The sequence below is a fragment of the Uloborus diversus genome, chromosome 10 (assembly GCF_026930045.1).
Source record: "Uloborus diversus isolate 005 chromosome 10, Udiv.v.3.1, whole genome shotgun sequence".
Classification (NCBI taxonomy): domain Eukaryota; kingdom Metazoa; phylum Arthropoda; class Arachnida; order Araneae; family Uloboridae; genus Uloborus; species Uloborus diversus.
Genome location: NC_072740.1, coordinates 29,420,899 through 29,438,892, shown reverse-complemented (window position 1 = coordinate 29,438,892; position 17,994 = coordinate 29,420,899). Strand labels below are relative to the sequence as shown.

At 32.7% G+C, this 17,994-nt stretch overlaps 1 protein-coding gene across 1 annotated transcript; it reads right to left on the bottom strand.

The window, feature by feature from the left end:
- Positions 1–3,362: 3,362 nt before the first annotated feature.
- On the bottom strand, positions 3,363–17,089 carry LOC129231701 (uncharacterized). The gene is made up of 5 exons (XM_054866064.1): positions 16,963–17,089; positions 13,852–13,996; positions 11,825–11,931; positions 5,295–5,363; positions 3,363–3,379 (listed from the first exon to the last, which is right to left on the bottom strand). The coding sequence occupies exons 1-5, from the start codon at positions 16,979–16,981 to the stop codon at positions 3,363–3,365; spliced, it is 357 nt and encodes a 118-aa protein (XP_054722039.1). The 5' UTR covers positions 16,982–17,089.
- Positions 17,090–17,994: the final 905 nt, after the last annotated feature.

Sequence of the window (17,994 nt, the reverse complement as noted above, 5' to 3'; positions counted from 1 at the left end):
CATTTTTATTTTTTATTTTTTTGAAACTATAACATTATAAGTAATAATTTTATGCTTTTTCTTTTTCAGCTTATGATTTTGAATATTCGTTTTCAAAAAAAGAAAAAGTCAGTCTGGCCAGCCCTGTTTTTTTTTTTTTTTTTTTTTTTGGTTAAATATTGAAAGCTTAAAGCTTCTCACATCTTTTTTTAAGTACTTAATTTTGAATATTTTCTCAAAACACGAAGTGATTTAAATTACTTGAGTTGTTAGAAAAAAAATTGGTATGGTGTTAAAAATCTAACTTTTGGTTGATATTCAAAATACTTTTAGTAGATAAATTTCAAAAAAAAAAAAAATAATAATAATAATAAAATTCAATAAATATTTACTTTGAATATATATTCGGAAAATATAACTATACGTATCTGACCTACATCTAACTTTTGCCGTATCACACATATGGAAACATCTACAAAAATTTTAAGGTTATTTTCAAAAGGAAAAAACACTTAAGAGTTAGAAAATACTTAGATAGAAAAAAAGTCCGAGAAAAATGAAAGTTAAAGATCGTAATGATATGAAACAAACAATAATAATGCTTGTAAGGCTCTAGTTTTGTGATATCTTACTTCCCAACTCACAAAATGCACTAAAGCATGGTCTTGACAGAATGTGACTGAATTAATTTCTTCTTATTCAAAATAGTGTTTTTGCAATATCCATACTCACTGCCCATTCAGAGCTGTCAAGTATTTGGTTGTTTCAGTAAGTTACTGCCCTATAGCAAGGGCTAAGGCAGAAATACATGAAATACATCGCCAGCTCAGTCATTCCAGCTGAGGACTGCAGTTTCTTGCTTATTAGCATTCATCAGTCTGGCTTAGGAAGTTACTGAGCTGGAGGTGGAAAACCTCTTAAAGAAGCCAAGAGTGCCAAACAAATGCGGGCGGTATCTAGGGCGTTATATAGGGCGGTAACTTACTGAAATTACCACTGCCTTGCCTTCAATCTTCAAGTTGAACCGAACCATTTCTTCAGTCACTCGTCTGGTCAGTGCTAATACTGTATTAGCTACCAGTTAGTACCTATCTGGTGTTATCTGGGGTAAAGATTTCTTGAGTTTTCGGACAACCGGAGTGGGTCAACTCTTTTTTATCCCTCTTAGAAAGCTTTGTTTTCCATCCACTGTTGTACTTCGCAGACGACATATTACCAAATTTCATGCTTTTTTCACTGAGCAGTCACCATATTTAATGTGCAGTCTCATTACAAAAATCATGTCTTTTCAAACTCTGGCAGATCAGTCATTATTGAGTTTTTTAGGGCATATGGAAAGCTCATGCAACACCTATAACTGATGATAAATGACCCATACCTCATTCTTCATAATCATGGAGAGGCAGACTTGAGAGCAAAGTGACGTGCATGTTTTGCTTCTTTGAAATAGACCATGTATTTTTCAAGGGCGTGTGTATTATTTTGTTACTTATCTATATATCGTCGCCTCAGAGCAACAGTAAGACATCTTCAAAAAAACAAAAATGAGTTCATGGTATTGTTAATATTACCAAATGTGCCTTTATTTAGTGAAATGTTCAAAAAAATTTTATATTCTCAAATCTTTTGTGTGCAAATCATAACTTTGTGTTGCAGAAGTTCCAAAATTCATCTTAGTTTAGGGCAACACTAGGTTAAATCAGATATCCTTCTGTTTCAGTAAAATATGAGCACCAAAATATTAAATTTGCTAATGTTGCTCTAACATATTAACGCACACTAACTTTAGTTTCTGTTTTTCATGATTTATATATATATATATATATATATATTGCAGCAGGCAAGTGATAATTTTATTTTAAACTATAAAACGCTCTCAAAAGCTGTCCGAAGTTTTTCAGCATTGTTCCTCTGTTAGGCATGATAATAGTTAATGCCGATTAATGGCAGAAAAAATTCTATTTCATTGAAATACTGTCAAAATTGAAAGCAAAGTATATTTGAAGCTTATTTTCTATCTACAACTTCTGTAGCATTATAAAAATAGGAGTTTAAAAAATGCGCAGTTAGGATGACACCATTATCAAAAGGTGAATATTTAGTTCAATTATAGCATTATTATAGAGTTCTATACTGCCGTGGGAAAGTGAAGAGCAGTATCTGCAAATTTTTTTTTTCTATATCCGTCATCTAATGTACTTTAGCTTAATTTTACAAGGTTTGGTTTCTAGTAAAATAAAGCACGTAAAAAACGTCGAATTCTAACATTTCCCTATTGTTAGTATGGAGTTCAAAACACGTTTCTTCAAATATCTCAAAACCTCATTTTTGCAGATGCTCTGTTTTACCTTGCCACGGCAGTATAAAAATCTATACATTTTCTATTAGAAAGTTCTTTTGAAAAGTTTTCTATAGAACTCTACAGACAATTTTATTGAAGAAATTCCTTGGAAAAGTTTTCAACAGAATTAATTCTATTCACAATTTTATAGAAATGTATTCTTTTAATGATAGAAAAAATATAATACTTTGTTTTATATAGGGATTTTCATTTATTTTTTGTGTGTCTGTTTAGTGAATATTTTATTTAAAATGATATTGTTTAGTAAAAAAAATGTGCAATATTTTTTCTGGCAATTTTTTATATGCATAATCTATTCTATTAAAATATGTGGAAATCTGTCTTTGTCTCTGTCTGTCTGTATGTCAGTGTGTCTATTTGTAACCTCTTCTTCTAGAGTTATAACTGTAAAGGTCAACAAATAGCTCTAATTCTAATGTAGCGCTCATTAGCTGTAATTTTGTTTTTTCGCAGCTGATAGAAAAAATGATTTCATTTTTCTTTTTCATTCTTTTTTGCGAATTATGGATTTATGAATATTTTTAAATGGATTTTAATTCTTTAGGATTAATATCTGGAAATGCATTTTACAGACGATCCAAAAAAGGGTGCTATCTTGACGGGGTTTTTTAAATGAGTTTTCCTTTCATTCTTCAATTTCCCTTCTAATTCTTTTTTCGCTTTTTTTTTTTTTTGTGATTCAATGTTTTTTCTGAAGTAGGGAGATCACAATTTGGTTTTAACTTCATTGAAGACTTTTATGATGATCGTAGTCCTTGATCTAATTTTCATAAAGACTGTTAGCTCTATTTATGAGGGTTTTACGGAACTGCTGTTCTATTCTAATCGGGGTTTTGGGGAAATATTATCTGAATTTGAATGGCGCTTTTTTTTTGGGGGGGAGGGGGGCACTGCTTAAAATTTTATGATTTTTTTAATGAAAATCTGTTGACATGATTTTCGAAGTTTCTTTAGACTGAAAAAGTTTTTTTTAGAACTATTTTACTAATCCTGTTCAAAAGAGACTCCCAAATTCAATATTTTACAAGACTTCATTTCCTGAAAAAGAGTATAATGTTCGTATAATTGAAGTAAGAAGAAAAACTCGAGAAAAAAGAAAACAAGTTCTACCAAATCCAGTTTATACAGAAAAACCATCCATTCCAATCTAAAAGAAAAATGATCTGGTTTCCATGCACGAACAAAATATGATTCCAAAGAAGCAATACTTCTTTACGTGTCTAAAGGGATCCGCAACTAATGACAATGATAATAATTGCAATTCCGAATATTATCTAGTTTTGATGTACTTCCAATAAAAAAGTTTAATAGCATTAGACTCTTTTAAATTTCTCAACACAAACACAAAACAGTTTATTTTCAATCCACATTACTGATGAGCTGGAAGCAGCAAAACAACAACTCTACATTTATGCTAGCCAGGGTTGCGGAGTCGGAGTCAGGCTCATTTTGTGGTAAAGGAGTTGAAGGTTTTAAATTTAAAGACTCAGAGTCAGTCATTTTTCCTCAAAGTCTGCAACTCTACCAGTGCTGTCGGAGTTGGTCTTTTTCTCTCCGACTCTGCAGCCCTGATCTTAGCAGTGTCTTAATTAAAAATGATTTTTTTAGGTAAAAAACTAGGACATGTTTCTATTCGCTTTTATATCTTAGTTGTCTTTAGAAACATTAAGAGCAACAGTAGGACAAGTGAATTTAATTATTTTCCTACAAGATTAATTGAATATTTAAGTACACCCCTTAAAATGTACTCAAAAGCTAGGGGAGTTCCCATTTTTTTTTTTTTAAATCAATGAATTACAACCTCAGATATTCAGCATTGAAAAAAACATCGAAATTTCAAATCAATTTTACTAGAAACTCTCTTTTTGCACATGTCTTACTCTTGCTGTGAGGCGACGATATGTTGATTGGCAATAATCAAAACCTAGTTTTTTTCTTTTTTGAAACACTGAAGCTTAAAAATCACTGTAAAATAAATCCTAGCAGTTTGAGATTATTTAAAGCTGGTAACAGTTTTATTCCTTCATTAAAAGATATAGTTTTATTTTGATAACAGGGCCACCAAGAGTCAAGATGGGACACTTGGTCAGTTTGGTACACCAGGTCCTTCTCCCCCCCCCCTCTCTCTCACAAAACTTACTCTGATTCCAAGCTGTCCCCCTCTCTCCTCCAACGGCTGACATGCCTGACATAGCGTCTGGTCGGCGCTGTTTGATATTAAGGGTATTACTCATTTTTAAAACATTTGAACTAATTTAGGGCTGAACCAGAGTAAGAAAGAGAAAGATAGTCAATTTTAGAAATTCAATTTTAACATGTGGGAAAGTGGTATTGCCAAAAATTTTGAATCAAGTTCATGTTATTAACAAATTTTGTGCAATCTACAAAATTTCTTTAAAATATTAACTATGGCAAGGAGTTGAAAAACTAAGACATTTTTAAGTTTAATCTGAAATAGATATAGTTTGATGTAGTTTGTCATTGTCCAAGAAATGATTGTTTCATAACATAAGCCAAATGATGACAGTGTTACATTAGGTAGCTTCGAACTAAACTCTAAAACATTGACAATTTTTAACTAACTTGAATAAAATTTAAAATTTCACAGCATTTTATAAGCTTTGCAATTTTCGTCCTACAAAGTTAATTTGCGTTTTTTCCTTTTTTTGAAAAAAAAAGTAAAAAAAAAACCTTTAACATTTAAACTTCTGAGTACTTTTGTCTGTTTTATATAGTAAAAAAAATATTCCTTTAATCACTTACGGCACTAAATGATAGTCAATATCAACTTTTAATGGCTACCTTTGAAATGAAATTAATTAATTTCTGGCGTAGTATCTGCACCCAAAAAAAAAAAAAAAACAAAGCAAGTTATATCTGGGCTCATTAATAGTCACTGTTCAGAGATTTCACTTCATTGCATTTTAATTTACATTCAGAAATAAAATATAACCTGATGGAGCAATTTTATGACTTCTACCTTGTAGAGCAATGATCTTGCGTTTTTTCTTCCGCTTTAATCCTAAAAATATACAAAAAGGATAAGTTTATTATGTAAGCACAACATTTTGGTAAACTAGTTACATAGAGTGACAACATTGCTGCTAGTATAAAATAATATACAGTCAAACCTCGTTTATCGCGGTTAATTTGTTCCAGGCTTTACCGCGATAACAGAATTTTCGCGAAGTAGGATTCTGTATTAACTAAATATTTTCTTAACTAGAGCACATAAACTTACTTAGGACAATTTAAATAGGTTTTTAACATAGTTATTAGAGCATTTAGACATGAAACAGCACCTTAAGCCACCATTACATTTTTATTACTTAATATATTACACAAAATATGAGAAAATGAGATATATTAGACATAATAGATATCACATAGTTATTTATTGGGAAATAAAACTATATACACAACTGCAGTTCTTACACACTACTACTAATCTATGAAAATAGCTTAACTTATTCGATGAAGAATTAATTGCCAGTTAGTGCCCATATGTACCCCCGTTCTTCTTCTACATTTATCCTCATTAAAGATATTGCGCATACAATTTAAAAAGCCAGTACACTGTTGAACACCATTTACAGATGCGTTTATTCCCTAGTGATTTATACTTTCCAGTTATAGGGTTTAACAGTTAAAATAAAATAGCGATTCCTACACTTTTTTTGGCAATTTTATACCTCCACTCCCTCAACTAGTACAACTACAGCCCCTGAGAAGAGCTTACTTTACTTGGAAGACATACCTTGGTTATTCTTTTGTAGGAAAAAGTTTACAAGAGTGCATAAAAAAGGCTAATTACTATACAGTCAAACCTTGATATCTCGAACCTCCTTATCTCGAAACCCTCGATGTCTCGAAACAAAAATTTTCTCCAGCATTTTCTATAAAAACCCTATGTATTTTCCATAGTTATCTCAAAATTTATTTTTCGAAACCCTTGATATGTCGAAATTTTTGCACAGAAGCAAGTTTCAATTATCGTTTTGCTTTGGCAATGTTTGTAGTAAAACCAGTTCCAGGGACAATTGTTTAACGTTTTTCATCCCTTTTCTTGGAAATTTTGTGAATAGGGGATTGGGGCAAGATAATTAGGGGAGTGTTGGTATGAAGGAGTTGCAGTGTTTTCCCCAGAGTTTAGAATCTTTGTGCATTTCTCTCGAATATGTTGTCCATTTTGAGGAAAGGGGTTTGATTTTTCGTCCGTCAATTTTCAAGCGAAAACGGAAAATGCGTTCCTCATTTTCATCATTCAGCTTTTTTAACTCCTACAAAATGGCTGCTGAGAACTTTTTTAGTGCGAGGTTACTGGCTAAAAATAAAATTAGAATTTTTACATTTTTAGGTGAAAAAAACAAGTTAAAATTGTTGTTCATTTCAAAATTTTATCCTGAGCACTCGAAAGCTTAGGTTAAAAATGTACTCGGCAGGATAAAGCGTTGCGTATAAACGAGAAGATGGCAAATCGTATCTGGAACGGAAATTTTCGTTCCAATGTTTTTTTTTCATCAGCATAGAATTCTAATCCAATTTTCCAATTTTGCCAATAACTTTCGGCTAAAAAAAATCTCATATTTGGCCTGTTTTTAAAAAAGAAAGTTTAAAAGGCTCAGACTGATTTGATTGGGTAAATTAATCCTTGCTTTCTGACCGACTGAGCTGAGTAGCTCAATCAGTATACCATTCGGCTGATAACACAAATTACACTTAAAAAACTGACTCAGTTCAACAGATTTTGATTTTGTTTCTTAACTGCTTGATTAGGAGAAAAACATGTATTGGCATCCAAGCCGTAACACTGTAAAAAAGTTCCGAAACTTTACTGATGATATCCATGAAACGTTGCGGGATTTCACGGGTTTTCACCTATTTCCCCGTAAAATCAAGTATCTTTGCAAAAAAGTTTCCTGAATTGCTTCACGTTGTACGAATGCAGATTACTAACTGGTGTAAAAAATATGTTTAGCTACCAGTTTGAAGATTAACTGAGTTCATTTATCATCATCAGTGTATCGTTTTCAGTTAGATTGTGGCCCATTCAGGGAGACTAAGCTTCCAATGAGAGCGAATAAATTTCTGGATAGCTGCAACTTTGCAAAGCAAGAATTGCAGGCAGTGAGATTGGGCATATTACTAGCAACTCCGCCTTAGCACTCTGGCTATGTTTCCATTGATGCTTCTTGAGCTTACTTAGATAGTCTGGAAGATTCTAATCAATTTTATTACAACTACTGAATTTCCTTTAAAAGCTCTAGATTGGCTTTAACTGATAAGATCTCCATAGTCTTCATAAAGATTCACGACTAATTTCAGGAAGATTGCTGATTTTTAACAGAAACGTTCCTGGTTTTTGCAAGATATGTTAGTAACACAAATTGGGCAAAAAAGCTGCCCATTAATTTCCAGAAACGTTTCTGAATGATTTTTACCGTGAACGGTTAAAGTAGCCTACTATGGGAAATTATAAAAATTTTCAAAAAAAAACTTGTTTTTAATCTTTGCTCAGTTGATTAAGGTGTCATGCTGATAGTCAGAATGGCGTCAGTTCAAATCTGTGCCAATAAATATTGTTTTAATATTTTTATTTGTTTTGTTTTGTTTCCATCAGAGATTCACATAGCCACGATTGTATTTGCCACAACCCGTTTTTTCACATTCACAATTACTGCTGTTTCACGAATAAGAACTTTTAATGATATTTATGTTTGCATTGACGATTCGTACAACCAAAAAGTGAGTAATGGTCACATTATCACTACTAACATTTTATTTACAGGGGCTTTGTTACTGTTATCTTCAAATTACATGCCTTCTTTTGTGCCAACATCCGTGTACTTTTTTTAAATTATTTTTCATAATGTCCTTTCTGTGAAATTTTTAAAGAGTGAAAAACCACATGAAACGATTTAAAGCACAGTGCAGAGTTCCGCACGGGTCCCCAAGTCCCTTATCTTGATAATGGAGCCCACCTGTGTAGCTGAACTTGAGTAACTCCACAACTTTCACACATAATTCTAAGAATTTCTTTCAGTATTTCCAGACTGCATACCTTTTGTAAATATATGTCAGTCTTTCAGACCAATAACAATCTAGTCAGGTCAGCGATAGTTACTTTCTTTCAGCGTATGCTGTAAGTATTGTTCTTCATTACATTAGTTTTATTAAATAATATATATTCTATTAGCTGAAGCAAACACTAAAAGAAATCATTTAAAATTCTTTTTCATATCATAAATCTCTAGGGCGGGGAAAAGATCAAAATGGGAGCGCCAGCGTAATAACGTACCGTCTTAAAGAGACATAACTACACTTGGGTTAAAAGGATTTTTGTCTCTTAAAGAGGTGGTCACATTTTTTTTCGGGAGAAGGGGAGGGGGCTCGATAAAACACTGGAAAACAAAGGTTTCGTTACATGAAACATTTATAGTGTTCCTAGGGTAGTTTTTGACGCTGATTTCAAATATATACTTAGACTTTTTCCCACCACCCGCAGTTTTTGTGTAATCATAGGTTTTTAAGTAATTTATTTTTCCCGGTGTTTTCCCATATCACATAACAATAAACACCCATATTTAACAACTAAAATTTTGTCATAAAGACAAGAAATGTGGAGATAGATCACAGGTTATAGTCAGGTTTGCTGGTACTGCTGTGGTAACATGGTAGACAAGTCTTAATGGCACTTCATTTTTGTGATATACGCTACCTGAATTGAATCATTTTCTGTGTTTTTAAATTTTGATGCAAACAAAAAGAATTCATAGGTTTTACTCTAAGAAACATGATTTAGTATACTGAAATTGTATTGACTCTGTAATGGATATGTTTGTATTTTAATATCAAACAGTTGAGACTTGGTATTAACGTTTTCAAAACTAGTTTAAAAGCTATACATTACATGATTGAAACACGTTGCCTTGGGTATCACTAGCATATTCAATCGAAATGAATATATAATAATCGAAATGAATATATAATCGAAATGAAACATATGGAGATTTGCAAGTCTTTTCTGGATTAATCTTTGTTTAGACTTTGTAACACTAGAGCTGAATTTGAATACTTTTTATAATACTTTACTTTTACTTTTACTTACTTTTACTTATTTACTTTAATAATACTTAGAACCAGAATTTCTAAGTATTGTTAAAGTAAAGCTAAAAAATTGCAGGTTTGAAGAGGTCCACATTCTCAAAATGAATAAATTCTTGCTGATTAATGCTAGACACTTAAGAGAGATGTTCCTGATGCCAAATACACAAATACAGGAAGAAAAGAACAATAGCTAAGTTTTTGATCATTATTTTAGTGTTAGTCATGCATGTTAATTTGTGCATTTCATTCAAACTTTTGTCTCGTGTTACAAAAAATCTGTGGGTGATGGAGAAAAATTGTTTGCATATTTGAATTTTCAGCTCATCATTTTACATTAAGATGAGGTATTTTTCTAAATGTAACAGAAAAAAAGTTTTCTTTTTTGCAGACAAGTGAAATTGAAAAGGGCACCATCACTTTTGTGGGATGGGCTCCCCTAGCTAAATCTGCAATAGAGAAATGCCATCAGGGTAGAATATTAAAAAAAACAAGGTAACTTGAGGAAAATGAAATTACGAGCTGGTCAAAATGAGTACCTACTTGATATGGTTAGAATAAATTTAAATTTCAAAGTTTTAATTAATAAAACTAAATGTTTTATTAACTTGAGAACTAAGCCCTGTATCGAAAAACAAAGGTCACTTGCGGTAAAAGAAATAAAGAACTGAATAAAATGCATATGTACATATGATTAAAACAAAATTAAATTTTAAAGCTTTAATTAGTGAAACTAATTAGCCAGATAATTTGAAAACCAGTCATAATATCAAAAAACCTGTTACCTGTGGGAATAGAAATTAAGAGCTGATTACAATGAAATTAAATGTATTCATGAAATATGATTGTAACAAAATTGGAATTTTTAGGCTCAATCTGTCACATTGATTAACTACAAAACAAGCAAGCTAATAAAAAAGCAGGAACAAAATATTCTAGCAGTTTATTCTAATTATAATAACGAAAGCAAAGGGGGGGGGGGGCATCTATCAGTTTTCCAGTAGAAAACCCATATTCCCCAGTTTTTTATGTATACAGTCGGCGCTCATTATAACGACCACTCATTATAAAGACCAATCCATTATAACGACCAGTGGTAATAGTCCCAACTTTATTCCAATGAACTCTATGTTAATTTGCTTCCGCTATAACGACCGCTCTGCATCATTTAATCCAATACAGCGACCGAATTCAGCGATTCACACTATTCCTGGTGTTTTTTCCAATGCTACTAATATGTAACTTGAAATGACCTACATTACCGTCTACGGACTGGAAGAAGGTGAAGATTACAAAGTGGGTATCCTTACAGCTTTGCATCTTTCTAAATCAGCATGGAATTCAGAAAAGACCATCAAGAATTGCCTCCACCATGTTGATTTTAAAAAGCAAAGGAAAAATGCTTAAACGATTTTTCAGGCAATCCAAGATGAAAATTTCGATCAAAAAGATGAAATGATGTATAAAATTTCTAAAAAAAAAATGAAATTGGTAGAAGTGTTAAACTTTAACTGTTATGCTAAAATCAATTATGATTTATAATGTGTCAAACACGTGTCTGTCAGAAAATGAAGTACCTCTCGATATTGTGCACAAAAACAAATTAATATATCATGATCAGATGAAGAAGAAGAAATTGAGACCAAAGTTCCCAGTATGAAAAATGTTTCAAATGCTCGAGAGACTTTTTAGTTTCTTTGAATGGAAAATTATGTTTTGCAAAAATCATATGTGCAAAGGAAAGCAACTCTTTCTGATTTTATCTTCAGAAAATAAATGATTTGTAAGCACTGTAATACAATTTTTCCTATATTTTCTACTTAGAAATATTTTGTCATATTTTGCACCCATAATTAAAAATGAAAAATCCCATGATAAAAAATAATTTGGACATTTTACTGGAATCTTTAAAAAAGTGCCAATTGTATTGGAACAACGGAACATACATGATGCATGCGTATATTTTTAAAAAATTCTATCTCTTATAATGACCACTCATTATAAAGACCTTTTTTTCTGGCACGGAGATGGTCGTTATATCGAGCGTCGACTGTATAGCTTTCATGCCGTCCTTATAGCACCTGCTGACCTTATAATTATGAGAATCAATGCAATAATTATACAAAAACTAAAGATAGGACGCTTTCATTATTTTATTCAATCAAAAATCACTGCTGATTTCATTCAAAAAAGAAATTCGAAAAAATGCCATAACACAATTTTTTCAGAGAAGTTTTTATTTTTCAAGTTTTTCCAGGAATGTGTCACTGTGTTGTAGTTAGCTTGTGCTTTTTATGCAACATATTTTGGACATGCAGTCCAATTTATTATGTTTAATGAAAATACATTATCCTAACATCATAGTAAAATTTAACTGACCTGCAAATATCTCTTTTGAGGATCGTAGCCTTTTTGGCCTATGCTCTGCATATGCATCCACTTCTTCCACAGGAAATTTCGTCAACAAATTCTGATTCGTTTCCCACCTAATAGGAAATAGTTAACTGAAATTAATTATAAGAAGAAATTGACAATGATAAACAAAAATCCACTGTTTACAGGTACAGATTCACAGGTAGAGGGAAGTGATTAAGGCACCTTCCCTCCTAAATTGTGTTGTTGCACAGGCTTTCAAAAATTACCGAAAAATCACAAAAACAGTTTTATCATTTGTCAGGAACAAGACATTTCAAAGTGATTGCAAGCTTCTAAAAAGTCAAAAATCAGATTGATCAAATTATTACTACACAACAAATGAGCATAAATCAAGACCAATATTTTTAGCAACAGCAAGTACTACGGTTAGTTAAGAAAGCCATTTAACTAAAAGATTAATATATTAATTTTGTATCATCAACAGGAAATGTACTTTGTTTTATACGCCAAGGCCTTTTTTCCATACGAAATTTCCCTAGTTCACCATTTAGGTTTTTGGCCATAAGCCAATGTGTCCAGATTTGTTTCATTCACTCCTGTTCCTGGAGTATCATACATATTGCCCATTATTTGAGCAGCAGAATTAGCCATTGGAGAGTGATCGTTAGAAATATTTTCTAACACTGATGATAGTACCTGAAAGAATGCAGTTGGAGTTTATTGACTTGTAGATCACTGATAAACAGGGGGACAAGAAATAACTTGGACAAACATGATACATTATAATTTTAATGCTAATGAAAATATTACAACCAAACTTCAAAATTAATATAAATACATTATTTTATCCAACATATTTACAAATTTTCAAAGTGGCTACCTTTAGCCTTAATACAGAGCTTTAAACGTGTCCCAAATTTTCGGCTATGGGCCACAACTCACTTACTAGTATTTTATTCAATTCCTTGCAAAAGGATTTTGTTAGGGATGCCAAAGTTTTATAAGGTTTAGCACACACCCTTGTCTCCAAGACCTTCTTGTATTGTTAAATGATGTCAATGACCCCAATAAGTAATGGTTTGGGGTGGGATATGTGCTGGTGGGAAAACACCACTTGTTATTGTTGATCAAGGGGTATAGATTAATCAAGAAATATATCACAAACTCATTTTGGAAGGTGCTGACTTATCTTGGTTGCAAAAGTTCTTTGGAAACAAAAGATGGACCTTCCAACAGTATTTAGCACCTGCACACAGAGCCAAAAGCACTTAAGATTGGTACTAGACACATTTTCGGAACTTTATTGGAGCTCAAGAAGCCAAAAGTATTTCCTAGATTTGAACCTGAATGATTATTAAACAAGGGTGTGTGTGCCAAACCTCATGTAACTTTGGTTTTCCTAAGGAAACCCTTATACAAGGAATGGGATAAATTATCAGTAAGTGAGCTGCAGCCCACGGCCCAAGTTTTTGTGAAATTTTTTAAGCTCTGTGTTAAGGCTAAAAATAGTCACTTCGAAAATTTGTAAATATATTAGACAAAATAATGTATTCATCTTCATTTTGAAGTTTACCACCCCTAAGCACAGCCCTGAGTAGATCCAATTTTTTAAGCACATAGCAAAACATCTTTCGAATTTATTTTCAATCAGATATTTCTTAAATATGAAAATTGGAAAATTCTACTTCCCAAAAACAACTCACATATTTAGTCTTACTACAACATAGTAACAAAGGTCATAGTTAATGAAAAATAATTGTCATTTTAGCATATTGTGCATAATAATACAATTAATACACCGCTTTAACTCATTCTATAGAAATTTTCTATTAATCATTTTCTTTAATAATCAGCCTTTTTCGATGACATGGATACAGCCATTGAAACAGTTAATATAAAAGAGTTAAATCTAAAGTTAATATAAAAGAGAAAAAAAATTCGCTAAATAGTGAAATTTGTTTAATAGAGGTTCGTTAAATTGGGGTACAACTGTTATAATAATAATAATAATAACATACTCTAGTCCATACCTTTTATCAACAAGCTCTTTATATTTCTCTATGTAGTCTCTAATTACTTTAGTTGATTCCTCAAGAATATAGTTCTTAGTTGATGTCAAATGAGTCTCCTTCAGATACACATTTTTCAAATCCATTGCAGGCACAACAGGAAATGCTTAAAAAAATAATACTGTAAGGTATATTTTACAGCATAAGTAATAAAACTGCTATTGAATCTCTTTACTTAATACAACTTAATAAAAATATCTTTTATGCCACACCAAATACATTTTACATTTATCACTTTTAAACTGTTATACTGTATTAACTATAATGTATGAAAAACAAAGCCACAGTAGAACATTGCCAATCTGAACTAATAGGGACTAATGCCTGTTCAAATTAAAATAAATTTGGACTATTACCCAAAATTCTAATAAAAATATTAGGGGGGAAATATGTGCAAAAACAAAATGTAAGCTGGAAATTGTCAGTACTAATATCTCTTAACATCTTTGATTCAAAAGCAGTAGAACAATGATCTGTCTCTCCTTTGTATTGAATTTATTGAATGTACCCGAGGCTAGTGGAGACACAACTGGTGACTTTCGATATCGAAGCCTATCAGTTATATATAGATAAAGAACTCATTTATTTACTTCCGATTAAGCCATAAGATGATTGATCACAAGAAGAAACTGGTGAATCAGAAAATGTTTTTGTTCACTATTCTGAAGCTGCAAATGCACTGTGATATATAGAGCAGAATGAAAATGTGAGATCAAGAGACAGTGTTCATGAAATGATGCGCTGGCATAATATTGCTTCCTTGTCAAGAATAATATCACTTTGCCAGATAAATTTGAGAAATTTCTTAGCCTACATTGTTTTTTTAAACCAGTGTTCAAAAGAAACAGTGATTAGTTGCAGAGGATGCTAAATGGTAGAAGAAAGCTGAATTCATTTACTATCTGATAGTGACTATTATTCTGCACAAACAGTCGAACATTTAGGATATCACTGTGTGAATTCCCGGGAACTGCCTAATATTTAATTAGACAACTGCTGAAATTTGTTTCAGCTATTGGACTCTACTAGGGGTCCTCATGGGGATAGTACAATAGATCAGGGGTTGATGTGCTTGATTCCGCCTCCCCCCCCCCTTTAACCTCATTCATTCAATGCTCATTAGTAATAGTTTGCAACTAGAAATTTTAACAACCATGCTTTCAGATTCAGTCATTTTTTACGCGAATGTTTTTAAAAAAGTAATAATTTGATGATCATAATTTTACATCCAGTTGCATATTTTTACTAGCTTTATACTATATGCAGAATAGATTTTTTTTTCCTTAATTCAGAGATTCCTCTTTCTCTTTTTCAGTCCTTGAATAATGGTGCTGATCCTACGAACAATTGTGGAATTGTCTTCTCTGACACTTTATCACCCCCCAATCTTTAGCAAAAGGGACACGTTTCAACAAAAGGGCTTTTAGATAGAAGCAATTACAAATTGCTGATGGACACATTAATGTGTTTTGCTACATATTCTTACTTTGAATATTTAATGTTTATGTACATGGGTACATTAAAGTAAAGTTGTAAAATAAATATTTAAAAAGAGAAAGTTGATTTTTTACATGAACATTTATGCAAGGCAGCTTTTATAATTAACCTATATCCATAATTTGATTAATAGGCAAACTAAACTTTAGTATTATCTTACAATAAACTGCTAGATTATTAAATGCTGCCTTATTAAAGTATAAAAGTTGTATCTACATCAGGCCAGGATCTTTAAATTTTGCTCCCTCCCCCCCCCCCCTGCAAAAAATCAGCAGGGCCTCCTAACTGCCTACTAGACTTCTACACCACAGAGAGCCACAGGTCCCTGTAGTACAGTGCCCTCCCCCCCTCCTCACACTGTGGGTACGCAGATCTAAGCATGATCTACATGATTACTAAGGAAAATGGAATAAGTGTTGCAGACCCCCCTTTAAAGGCTTAATATTTGTCACTAAGGTTCAAATATCCTTAGCAAACTACGCAAGATATGCAGATACCACTTTTTTTCTAAAGCTTTTATTAATATTTTGCGTTTACAAATCGCCAAAAAACTTGAGAGAAAGTTCAATTAAATTACTAATGACTACCAGGTGACAATAACTCAATTTTGATAAAATGTGCAGATACCATATCTGTGCTTAGCACAGCAGTATAAAGATGATCTTTTTTTCTTCTTTCACTTGTAAAGACATGTTGACTGTCGTACTTTAACCCATACTTAACTTTACATGGCTTATACACTAGCAAATAACAAGTCATTCGCTTGGGTTTTTTGGCATCTGACTGTATTTGGAACATTCCAAATTCTGTAATACAATACAATATACCTATTGTTTCTCTGTAATACAATATACCTATTGCGTTCAAGTCAAAATAATACCAGAGAATATTCAAATATGTGTATATATATTATCACCTTGAAGAGAAGTACTGCTACTTCTTTTCAACAGTGTAAAAAGATACAGCATTCTATTTTATAAGTGTTGTACAGGATGAAGAAAAAGGCGTAAAGGGGAAATGATCCTTTAAAAATCTTCATTTTTTTTTCATTTTAGTTTTAAAATAGTATAATCAATCATCAGTATCAACACCTGCCCACATCTGAAACACAAATATTTTCCTTTAATTTTTGAACAGTACAGTTTTTTCTCTGCTTAACGATTCTGCTTAAAACAAACTTTGTTTGAAGAATATTTTCGGTTTCGGGTCTGCTATACCATAGAGAAATTCCTACTTTAGGACAGCAGCGTTTCTTTTAAACTTCAATTTAAGGGTAAAAAGTTCTGGTTGAAATATTGTGAGGAATGATCGATTATATCTGCAATTTGGGACGAACCTGCCCTAGTTTGAATATACACACACAACTTAATTCACATTAAATGAACCGAAATTTTATTTTTTGATTTTTTGCAGCATCGGTTCACATGACATAGCTTATTTCCAGGAAGCTGTGTAGTTATTTGGGGTAAAATAACCAATGAATAACAAATGTGATGTCCCAGGGAATATACGTTCCGAAGCACATATGTTAGCATAATACAGTGAAGTTTTATATGAATCCTCAAAATAAAATACCTTGGGAACTTGACATCATTCCTAATATCGATTTTGAGTTTTTGTATACCTTTCTCCTCTCTTAAAGTGTAGCGTTTCAAAGAAGTTCTGATTAAATGCAAAGATGTATCTTAATAATGGACATTGCATCACTCTTTGCCGGATTGCAATTTGCAATGTAAACAAACAAAGATTAGAGCGAGCACCGCCCGGCAAAACATATTGCCATACAAAAGAGAAAAACATTAACACCAGCATAGGAAAGTATCAACCATGGACTCCATGGTATCAACTAGAATCCTTATTATAGGAACTCTAGTTTCAACGAACTAAAATTCTCCTTCGCCAAATTTTTAAAGCTAAAGACCGATTTTCAAGCTACATTTGGAAACAGGTACCGAGCCACAAGCGGTCGAAACGGTTGAGTCCCTATTTGAAAACGCATTGAGACTCGATTAAAGAGGCTGCGTTCGGAAATAATCCATCGGTTATTACACCGCGTGATTAGTCCGGTGTGGTTATGACATATCTGGAATTTTTCTAGGAAGCCTGGTAGAACAGCTGTGTTTCCGAACGCCCGTGGTTACACCGCGGTAGTTCTAGTTTAGCAGCAAACGACGCTCCAATCAAAAGCGTAACTTTCGTGATGGAAAAGTCACGTGCGTTACGATCAAAACATGAAACACGACCGGAATGCCCAACACAGACTTTGTGACGTTGGTGATCTCGCTAACCGCTTCCACACAGCGGTGCGACAAGTTGCTACAAAGTCGACCGCCAGAAAACGACCGCAGCGTTTCCGAACGCGGTAGAGTGACACGTCACCTGTTCCACCGCAAGCGTTTCCGAACGCTTGCGGTGGAACCGAGGCGACCGATCCTTGTTCCCGAATGCACCGAGAATGTTCCGCTTATGAGAGGATCGTTCATTCTTTTGATCCCTTCATCCAACTCGTTCATTTGAACGACTTCGTTCATTTAAAAAAGTTGCAGGTGATCTCTCTGCACGACATACTCACGTTGAAATGTTTCATGAGATCAGTAATATTCTTTG

Bases quoted from the DNA above. Each gene is read 5' to 3' on its own strand.
- LOC129231701 (XM_054866064.1), bottom strand. The intron at 11,932-13,851 runs GTATGGACTAGA...ATTTCCTATTAG, and splicing joins AAAGAGCTTGTTGATAAAAG to GTGGGAAACGAATCAGAATT. The intron at 5,364-11,824 runs GTCAGTTAAATT...GTATATTTTTAG, and splicing joins CTCAAAAGAGATATTTGCAG to GATTAAAGCGGAAGAAAAAA.